Below are 11231 nucleotides of genomic sequence, written 5' to 3' on the forward strand. Positions count from 1 at the left end.
TGTAGAAGACCACACAGAAAACAAACCCCAAAGTTATTGCCTGAGATTGGATAAAGTCGTGACTGCCTCAAGTGGAGTGCTGTGAGTGGCAATAAAGGCAGTCACATCCTTGCTGTTACCTAGCCCTCTCACTTCTGCTGGCTAGTATCTAAATGCTAAATTGTATTAATTATCTCTGGCCAGGATATTTGTTTGTATGAACGCTGTCGGAGCCCTTGTTTTGATACCTAGACATGGCTGAAGTGGAAATAAGCAACAAGAGATGAAATTCTAAATGAACAAAATTATCCACGTATGACTCAAAATTGTGAGGGAAGTGGATAAATAGAAGGGATGAACATACCTATAAATGTATGTATAATATATGTCTGTGTGACAGGATATATATACAAAGATCACCCTTGTTTTTGTCAAACAAGGACTTCACTTCATTCACCCCCCTCTCCCCCCAACCTCTAATTTTACCCGGATGGTCAAGAACAAGCACTGAATAAAGGCTGCCTCAAAAACTTCAGTAAACTCTACAGGAACAGATAGCAGAGAATGTTTAACTTCTTCCTAAGGTGTTTACAGCTATGATGGGGGGTTTTGCAGATATGATGTTTCTGATTTAGGAGGTGCTGTTCAGAAATTGTTCTGATTATATCCAATATAGGCCTACAAGGAGGAGAACCTGCTGACTAGAAAGAAGTTGGAGTTTCTTGCAGCTGAGCCAGCTAGTCCATCTCGCCACCTTCCCCTGGGGATGGGAGATTTTAATGGCTGTGATTCTGAACTCCACGTGGTCTCTACACTGTGAAGCTACGTAAGCATAGATTACAAACTCTATAATTAACTTACAGATACAGTAGAACTGTCTATTTAAAATGGTAGTGTCACTACAAAACTTGCCTTTCTGTCTCTTTTCCTTCATTCACTTGTGCTATGTGGCCCCGGTAGCTTCTTTGCATGAGACAGTAACCGTTAAGTGCCTGACACAAACCATAATGACCAGTGAGGTGTGTTTCTGTAACCCCGATTCTCCTTTTCAAGTCATTTTAGGTCAGTGGGATGGGAGTTAAAGGGGTGTTTAGCCCTACTCTGTTCCCTTTTAGAGAACTTTTACGCAACAAATAAAGCTGCTGTCACAGTATGTTTCCTGTGTTTAAGAACAGATGTTTGCTGGAACATAGGAGCTAAAACCTCCAGGTACTTGACAGTGATTTAGACTCATTGGAGTGCCTCAGTGGGCATGCAGTGTTTGGCTGCAGCCTTCTTTCGATTGTGGAGGGAAGAAAGAAACCATTCCACCTACAAGCCAATGTCCACAGACCCCCTACCTAGCATAGACCCAACAGGCTAGAGCAGCTCACATGGAACACGATGTAAACATGATAGCATAGCTTTGGAGCCACTTTGCAACTGGGTTTATTGCTGCATTTACAGAATACCACATCTGAGCCAAGATACTCCCCAAGACAAACTGGTGCTAGCTTTGAGCTGGGAGCGTCCTGCAGACACACAGGCAGAACTTCCTAGCTCAGGATATTTGATGGGGGGGGTTTGGTCTGGCTCCGTGCTTGTGTGACACCGTGACTGCGCTAAAAAATCCCTCTCTGAATTAAATGGGAACAAAGTGACCTGGTCAGACTGTACAGGAGGCAGTGCAGTCCATCTCAATGATCAGGTAAGAATTTTTGTTACAGGATCTGCTGCCTGAACAAAACTCTGCTTTCTCTATAAGGCAGCTACTCTACTAATGCATATAGGCTACCAGTAGTTAATGTTCTCTCTTTTATGGTGTATTTAAAATATCGGTGCTCTGACATTCATGTCCAACTCTAAATACGCTCACTACAAGCTGGGATTTCAGTGGCTTCTATGAGGTGCTTTAGATTGCATGAATCTAAATTGAACATATCAGGATTGTACTCATTTCATGGATCAAATCGAGTATAACGGGAAGACAGTCATCAGAAAGGCAACAAGTTACTGACAGACATCTGGCAGGCAATGAAAAGGAAAGTCATGAATCTGCTCCCTTAATTTCCCTTTCACACTCTTCTGTTTAGATTAACAAAATCTGCATGGGAAAAATCATGAAATCATATGTAGAAACATATAGTTCCACATATATGGGCTATACCTTAATGCAAACTCTTCTGTCCCATTAATAAGACCCCCATTGTTAACAATAACTCATTCTCCCGACTGCAACAACTAAGAAAACATTATATTGATAGAAAATACTATTGAAATGTTGTTGCGGGTTTTCATATTCTGCAATTCAGTTTTATCCTTGAAAACAAACTACTTGGAAAAGCAACTAATGGTGTTCAGCATTTGTTTTGAGAGTTATATTAAATACAAGTAGCTGTTTGTACCCACAGAGGATGGGGAAAAGAAAGACAGGAAAGAAGTTAAACTCACTAGGATACAATGCAGAAAGAAAATACTTTTCCCCGAGTTTCATAATAACCTTTCTGGACTAACAAAACTTTAACTTGCATCATCAAGACAAACAGTAAGAGGAACAGTAGACAAGAGGTGTAAGAAATTAGGCCAAGTCTGGGAACTAGCCTTTGACAAGGTCTTGTCCCTAAAGCGCACACACAACTTCAGTAAATTTCCCAAGTTCTCACTACTGTATACAAGGGAAGGAAAGCAAGAGGAGTATTTTTCTCAGTTCCTATTTATATTGATCAAGAACACAGGGCAAAAATACAACTAAGGCAAAACTTTATTTTTTTTTTTTTTTTGGTAGAAAGAAAAATGAAGCAGTCTTATAATTAAGCCATATCTTCTAGGTTTCTTCTGCAGCAGAACCGTCACCAAGCCTCATTAAACTGATAGTCTTACTCAGTGCATCTTGTTTTCAAGTAAAGCAAAAATACCAAATGAGATTACAAGTGGCTATTTGGAATATTTCTTCTGACCATGGCACCCAAATGCCCATTAAAGGGGGATAACAGCCACCACTATTTTTACTCACCCACTTCTTAAACTGTATCAATCGTACCAAACCTTTTTCCAGTTGCTACCCCACTTATTTTTTCACTTTGCACAATCCCAAATATCAGTGAAACTACTGCATTTTTGTCAGTTCCACAACTCGGCTCTTGGATGCTGGCACCTAGTTCAGAAACTGCTGTCCTAACCCAAATAATGTTAAATTATTATACATTTGAAGGTCAGTACAACGTACACATACATCTTCACGCTACACTTGCCTGTTAGGCAAATGCAATATTACAGTATTAATGTTACTTGCACTTAGGTAAAAGCGGTACTCTTATTTGTCTGCAAAGCAAGAGCTTTTGAATGGTATTGTGAATTACACGTACACGTGTTCCTTCTGTAGTCTCATACTAGCAATATGTATACACAATTTAAGCAATGAAATGGTTTTTAGCTTGTTCTGTGTACAAGACACTTGCTACATGCCCTAATAGTCAGTTATCTGAAAAAAAAAAAAAAACCCCAAAACCAAAAACCCAAACAAAACTGTGTAGTAGTGCTTTAACATTCGTTAAAATCCAAAACAGCCTTACGTTAGCTGTTAGGTAGTTACCAGTCTCTTCCAAAGACACGGAGTAATAGAGAAAAAATTCTATCCTTAAGCAGCATCTGAGAAAACAACTTAATGTAGCTGCCACTTAGTGGCAGCAATCATTTAGGCATTTTTGGTATTGATACATCTCTTTGTCATATAATTTGTGCATTAATCAACAAAAATGTAGGCCCCAATCCAGCAAATACTTGCGTGTGTGCAAATGCTTTTCTTCCACGTGGAATATTTCAAGTTAAGACTCATCAGATGAGCAAAGTTAAGAACTTGCATAAATCTTTACAGGAGGGGAATTCTTAATGCATAAAACTTAACTGTATTATTTCACAGGACTAAGATCCAATTCTAGATTTAGAGAACGTAGGAAACACTCCTATAAAGAACAGATATGTTGCTTTAAGATAAATGCTTCCAAAGCCAACAAGAGCCACTAGAAATGTGTGTGCCTCCTCTCTGAACACTGTAGTCCTACTTGGAGTAATGTGGGTCCAGTCTTGTTGCCCTAGCTCCTGGCTACTGCATGAGGAATCAATAAAGTGCTTGTCACAAATTCCGCAGTTGTGGAATAAAATAAAATTTAAGTACCTTCAGAATGTTTTCAGATTTATAAACTATGAATTAAGGGCTGATGTCTGATCCCAGCATGTTTCCCTGAATTGATAACAATTATTACGTTCTTCATTCTGAAGATAAATTACAAGTCTGCTAGGACTAGGTAGATTTCACCTTTGTCCCAGTGAAGTCACCCTCTGCCTCCAGGGGAAAAGCTTAACTGGATTTTATTTCAATGTAAATGTTCATGCTTGACCAAAATGTGATGCTCATGCAATTTCACAAGCACCAGCATTCAATGTGACAGTTAGCTTTGTTTAGTCAAACATGAAGCACCAGTATTGTTTACAGTATATCCACTCTGAATTGTGTTCATAATTTGTTCCCAAATGCACCATAATCCTGAGAAGTCTTGCTTGCCCTTTGACCTTTCCTTTGATGTGGTTTGTTCCTCTTGAATAAAGTATCTTTGATATTAGCTTTGATATAAATTGTATTGATCTTTGTGGCATCTTCTCATTAACATACTTCTGAATATTTAAATTACTAAAACTTTCTCTTTAGATAGATAGATACATATATTTTAAACTTTTTGCTAGCTTTCAGATAATTAATCTATGAGAACTGTCTTAGACTCTATGCTCTCTGTAGAGAGCTTCTGTATGCTCCTCATACAAAAACAAATGATGGTTTGAAATATCTAGCCATGTGTTTGGATGATTTTTTTTTTTTTTCTTAAAGGCTTCGGTGTTGCTTATATTTATCTTCCAGTCAGCTACAGGATAATAGCAACAGCAAACACATTGACAATGCAGTTCATTGTTCGGTTTTCCCATCTCACTGTGCAGGTTCCTAGAAGAGATTATTACAAAATTAAAATAGAATGCCAGTATCTTTACTACATTCACTTTATTGCAGTGTAAATTATGTCTAATTAGTATGAATAATTCAGCTATGATTTAAGGTAAATACTATTATGTCATCTTGGCTATAAATGGACTACAATCCTCAAAACATTTTCATTAACTTGTAAATTGTTTACTGCCTAACATGAGCCTTGTATGCTTAAGACAGTTTCCACGAAAACACAATTTCAGTGTCTCTCTTTAAAAGCTGGACGTGCAAAAATCCTTGAAGATCTCATACTGAAATTGGCAAGATAATTAGAGGAGAAATCAGAAAAAAGACTAGATCAAATACATTCTCGTGTATTTACCTTCTGTAATTTTTCCTCTTCTACTGTATTAATGCCTTACAAGCCAAGGAAACATGAAGATTAAACTGCACTTGTCTACTTACCTTCATTTTATGATTTTTTTTTTTTTTAACGTTGGTTGACTTTCTAATGCCATCTCTATTTTAAAGTTAAATCTTGGTACCCTCTTCTAAAAAGACCTTTCTGAGTCTGTGACAGACATAAGATTATTTTAATCTTGTTTCCCCATGATACTTTGAACCTGGGAAAAAATGCATTTAGAACTAATTTAGAAGCAGTAAAACATATCCAAGGCCTGGCTGATAGTTAAGCAACTGAAACACATACTGTTAGTCAAACTATTTCTGTTTTTACCAAGTTCTGTCCTCCTCCCAAGTAGCGCTGCCCCCTTACAGCAGACAGGCAGATATGTTTAGGAGTACCCACTTGCATTTACTGCGAGCAATGTTTTACTACCTCTTCAACTAATCTATAGTTACTGATGAGGATTGAATGTTTTGACTCTTGTTTCAGAATGAAGGAATTTCTACTCCTGCTTCTCATAATTTACAAAGCAATCTGTCTTAATGCAGGCACTGACTGCTAACAAAATATTTCTGCTGGGATTGTAAACAAGCATCTATTCCTGGAAGCTACTGCTTCTACAATCACTCTTGAAAATGTTCAACCTAACTATTACAACTGAGCAGTAAGTAACATTTCTTTTACTACAAATTTTTAATCTGAGTGAGGAAAGTTACCATCAGTTGTAGTATCCCAGAAACATGAGCTTGCTGTGTGAAGACCAGCTCCACTCTTCTGCATCACCGCACAGGTTACTGCAAGATACAGTCATAAAATCAAGGAATTAATTATTAAAGCAGAAGAGGTGAATCATTTGGTACTTCTGAACTCAAGCCTGCGTAACATTTTCAAATGGCTAGCAGGTGGCATTCAGCTAAGTCAAAACCTTTTTTGAAAACCCCCTCGCCCCCAGTATTTTCCTCAAGAACTTGGTATCCATTTCACAATTATTTTTACTTGCATAAAGACAATGGCTTTAACAAAATCCTTGCTAATAGGATTATGGTTTTTATCTTTTAAACTACTTAGATATGGCTTGTGTCATGTGCACCTCAGAACGGGACTGCAGGTGCTGTCCTCACAGGCACAGCAGAAGTTGCACTTGATGAGAGCTGTTTCCCAAAAGTACTGGTTGACTGCTCCCTGAAACCACACTCTAGTAACAGGCAGCATTTCTAGACTGACCTGCAGTGGCCACAAAAGCAGGGACAATCTGAATCCAAGAGTTTCAAAACAGAACACAGTGTAAACACTTGCTATTACATCAACGCTCCACAAAAGGACCAAAGTGGGTTAAACTGCTACTTATTTCCATTTCCCTTCCACAGATGTGCATATAATGGGACATGACTTAGTGTACAGGACTAAAGTCTTTCAAATGTCTGTATTTACAGGGAGCTTAATCCTACTGAAAATTTTATTTAAGATAAGCAATTATTTCCTGAAGTGATACCAAAAAGTTGATATTATTGTTTTGGGGTTGCTTAACAGTCACGAAAGACTGTGTAACATGTCATCTTCTGTGCTAAGTGTTGCTAGCATGCTTAGCCCAGGTGAAACTGCCATGGTTTTACCACAGGTATTACTAAAAATCTACATAACGGAAGAGTTCAGGTATCTGCTCTGCTTTGTTTACTGTTTAAAACTTTCTATTGAATATAGCTCTGCATTCAAATGAACCTTTCAGCAATTATTTATTGTGACTGTATGTGGTAAAAGTATGACTGCTTGTACTTACCAATGTACTTGTATGTTTTTCCGAGTTTTACCAGATGTGTCAGCGACTGTTCTACTATAGCAGCAGTCCACTGGTTGACTTTGTTGTGATTATAATCTGCCTTGCCTAAAACACTTTCTATGCACTAAAATAGAGGGGAAAAAAAATAGTTACAGTAAACATACTTCAAAACGTAGAGGTTTAAAATGTCTTGCATAATCTGAGGAATTTTATCTGGCAATTGGATTACTTTAAATCACTTGAGCTCATCAGTATCAGTTGCTGAATGGGAAGAAAAATGATCCATCTCAGAAACTTATTTTTAGTACATATTTACCACATTATTACACAGAGAAAAATGAGGCTCTGAGTGAACATTTCTTGTAGGAAAGACCTTAGCCATACGCTTTAAGTACCAAGTTTTAAGTGAATGGATCTATTTACCAGTGAAAATACTAGCACATCCCACTGTTCCTAATGACTGCCTACTCCAGCTTGGCTTTCCAAAGCTACTGTAATGGAAATGGTACTACTCAAATCAATAATGTCAGCTTAGGCTGGCCAACCTTTCGGAGCCTGCAAGCAATATACCAAAATCTTCAGAGCTAGAGCGACAACAGTGAAATGCATACCCTAGCTTAAAAGATGAGGAAGATATGAAAGAGAGAGATACTCAAGGGTCATATCTTGCAGCACAAGAAGTATCTGAACTGCTGAAAATTGCATGTTCTCCCACAGCTACAGATTGGCCAACCCTTATTTAAACTTAAAAATGACTGAACAGAAAGTCTCCTCTCAAACTGTAACTCTTAAACTGCATTCTCATGTGCTGATGGATACTTCTTAAAATTGAGAAATTCAGTTAAGAAGTGCTTACCTGGAAAAGGTAAGTAAAATAAAACCATGTTCTCCTCTGATTCAGTAAGATGAATCCCACGCACTAACCACCCACTAACAGGCTGCGTAAGAGACTTGTGCCCCAGATCTTAAAAAGCCCGATTAGTTCTGACCACAGTGTATAAAGCTGGACGAAGGACTCAATGGGAACAAACATTCACAAAACAGAACAGAAGACCAAAGAGGGACAACAAGATCCCTCAGGGATTTTGGTCCTTCCAGAAATGTACCCAGTGGTAGAGCTCCTCAGCTCTGGTTAAGCTTTCAATCGGAGGCAGAAATGCTTGGCTTTACTCCCAGCGTCTGCAGACTCTGTCATACCGTATTTGACCTTTCAAGGCAGGGACGGTTACATAAAGGGTTGAATTGTTGTTTATCTGACGCCCAAGAGCTTGCTGTTGTGTACTGGAGCAGTTCTGAAAGTGCAGTCCTTTCCCTTCCTGACAGGGCAGGTGGGAAAGGACCTGCAGAGCACCTCTAGGAATTCCTTGCTCAGAATGGTATTTCCCTGCAAAACCTGACAGCATCTGTATGCCACAGGCTCTTCATTAATCACTTTCCAGTTACTAGGTATTTAATTTAGACCATCAGGCTACTCACTTTCAGCCTGCTCTTTTTGTGTAAAAATTGTTTTTCAAAGCATTGCTAGAATAACAAGTTTATGTAGTACAACCTCCTGCTCAAACCAAGGCTAACTTCCAAGTTTGATCAAGTTGCACAAGGCCTTGTCCAGTTGAGTTTTAAAAATCTCTAAGGACGGAGACTCCACAAGCTCTCCCTGCAACCCCTCTAGTGATTAACTACTCTCTAGCTGGATAAAGGGGGGGGGGGGAACTGGAGTGAATTTCCCTTGCAATTTGTGACTGCTGCCCCTTGTCCTTCCACTGTAATACAAATTCTGTCTCTCTCTTCTCTCATCCACCTTCTCCTCTTTAGGTAGTTGAAGATAACAACTAGATGAAGCTTAAAGCAGCTCCAAATGAAACTCTGTCTTTATTTGATATAAGTAATACTTTCATATAAGATTGAATTTATCTGGGACAGTCAACGAAAGTAACTGCTTTCAGTATAGTGCAAGGTAAGGTAAAGAATTTCTTTGAAATACAGCTGTTAGCTAAAACCTACCTCCTTAACTATGTTGTGGGCCTCATCAGCATTGAAGATCATCTGTAATAAAAATTAATTATTATTATTTGATAGAAAAGTAAACAAATGATGCAGTTTAAGTAACACATAATGATCAAGCCCTGTGTCTGGTTATTTGCATTGTGTAGTCTGTTAGTATAACGCTAAAATCTTCCTTTTTTCCCCAGCACCATACATACGTTACTTAGTGTGGTTTTGCTAGTCACATTTGAGTGGGTCCAAAAACCTCGGTCCTCAGTGAGCTTGGAAGCAGGTTCAATTTACACTTCCTGTAAAGTTTAAATTCCACCACTGTCTGTGCTTGTCATGGGAATATTCTCCAAGACAAAAAGTTAAATGGCAAATCTTTTCCTCTGGGTCTCAATCTGGGTTTTTACTGGAGTCATGGCTTTACTAAGCCATGGGTTACATCTTGCTGCCAAATGGTAACACAAGGTTTTGCAACGCTGGTATCAAAAAGACTGGTTTCCACAGTCATTAGCTTACCCAAGTAACTTTCTCAAGTGCAGAAAAATCTTGCAAGCTTCGATGCCTCCTATTTTCTGCTCATTCCTACTCATCAGCGTTTAGCTCGGCTTCCAAAGGAAACACGGCATGCGCCGTTGTGCCATCTGGCTCTTCACAGCGACGAATTTCAAACACTTGGGCACGGACAGAAACCTCAAGGGCAATAATGTCTCTACCAGCTTTTTTTTTTTTTTAAGGAAAACTGGTGGCTGGAGACCCGCAGGAAGGCCCCTGGGCAGGGAAAGGCTCCTCAGTTCTGGCAGGCAGGGATCAGCCTGCAGCGCAGACCGGGCCCAGCACTTGTTGGTGGTTGGTTTTTTGTTTGTTTTTTTTTTTCCTTCCAGGGGTGAGACAAGAAAAATGGCCGCAAACCGACAGCACCGCGGCGGGCGGCAGCACCCCCCAACCCCGCTTCCACTTCCCCTCGCAGGAACTTCCAGCTCCCAGCGCTGGAACAGGCTAACCGAAGACCGCGGGCAGCCCCGACCCGGGCCCCCAGGTACTGCACGGACCCCGGGGGGTGCCCGAAAGGACGGGGAACCGCAGGTCCCCGCTCACAACCCGCCCGTACAACCACCGCCTTCCACCGGCCCCGGCCCACGGCAGCGCTGCCCGCCGGGCTCTCTCGGCCGGCTCCCTCCGGCGCGGCGGAGGCAGCCCGGGGGCCGGCTGCCGGAGGGCCCCGCACCCTGCCCGGGGCACGGCCCCTACCTCGTCGTTATGGGGGTGAAACTCCTCCATGGCCCCGGCGCGGGCGGCGGCTGTTCCGGCGGCGGCTGCGGGTCCTGCGCGGCTCCGCCTCCGCCGGGCCGGGCTGGGCCGGGCCGGGCCGGGCCGGGCGGGGCCTCCTGCGGCAGCGGGGGGCGGCCGGGCCGCCCTGCAGGCGCCCGCTGACGGGAGGAGGGGAGGGGGGGCCGGATCTCCCCGGGCCGAGCCGAAAAGGCAAGGAGGGCCGGCCGGCCGGGCGGGCGATAACCACCCGCGGGCACCCGGGCTGGGGCCGCCCGTGGGGGCCCCCGGCGCGGCCGGTGCAGTGGTGGCGGGCGATGCCGCCTCCCGCCGGCGTCTGACCGGCCTTCGGCAGTGCCGCGGCAGCCCTGCGCCTTGGTTTGTAACTTCGTTGTTACGTGTCTGCCCCTTGCTGGGCACACGGAATTCATCCCGGAGCGGTTCCTCCGGAGGAGCAGTGACACCCCCGCCCACCGCCACCCTCCTTTCCTCGCTGTTTCTGAACGGATCTGTGTCAATTATCTGACACCGAGTTGCCGTTGGGTTTTAATCACGGCAAATTGCAATTTCGGGTTCTTTTCATTCCACTTTATCATAAAGAATTGATCCCGAGCTTTATTTGACTCAATAAATACAAATACATCGGATCTTTTCTCTCTCGCTGAAGTTGCCTGGGAAACAGGAAGGACGCCTGGTACAAAACCGTGCAGAATTTTCAAATGGTGTGGGTTGTTATTTTGTATTTGGGGGGAAGCTCTGGTGTAGATTCCCCGCCCTGTGATACCTGAGAGAGAGGACCAGGGCTGCCCCACTTGCAGCTTCAGTTTTGGTGGCATATGTTTGGACAGATAAGACGC

The 11231-nt window shown here is 42.1% G+C and overlaps 1 protein-coding gene across 1 annotated transcript; it reads right to left on the bottom strand.

Moving 5' to 3' along the window:
* Window positions 1-2701: 2701 nt before the first annotated feature.
* DYNLT3 (dynein light chain Tctex-type 3) lies at window positions 2702-10480 on the bottom strand. The gene is made up of 5 exons (XM_052794710.1): window positions 10357-10480; window positions 9118-9159; window positions 7117-7240; window positions 6056-6133; window positions 2702-4951 (listed from the first exon to the last, which is right to left on the bottom strand). The coding sequence occupies exons 1-5, from the start codon at window positions 10384-10386 to the stop codon at window positions 4875-4877; spliced, it is 351 nt and encodes a 116-aa protein (XP_052650670.1). The 5' UTR covers window positions 10387-10480; the 3' UTR covers window positions 2702-4874.
* Between the last annotated feature and the right edge of the window lie 751 nt (window positions 10481-11231).

This window comes from Harpia harpyja, chromosome 8 (assembly GCF_026419915.1).
Source record: "Harpia harpyja isolate bHarHar1 chromosome 8, bHarHar1 primary haplotype, whole genome shotgun sequence".
Classification (NCBI taxonomy): Eukaryota; Metazoa; Chordata; class Aves; order Accipitriformes; family Accipitridae; genus Harpia; species Harpia harpyja.

Bases quoted from the DNA above. Each gene is read 5' to 3' on its own strand.
- DYNLT3 (XM_052794710.1), bottom strand. From the start codon at position 10,386: ATGGAGGAGTTTCACCCCCATAACGACGAG. The intron at 9,160-10,356 runs GTAGGGGCCGTG...TTTTTATTACAG, and splicing joins TTCACCCCCATAACGACGAG to ATGATCTTCAATGCTGATGA. The intron at 4,952-6,055 runs GTAACTTTCCTC...AATCTCTTCTAG, and splicing joins CTGGGATACTACAACTGATG to GAACCTGCACAGTGAGATGG.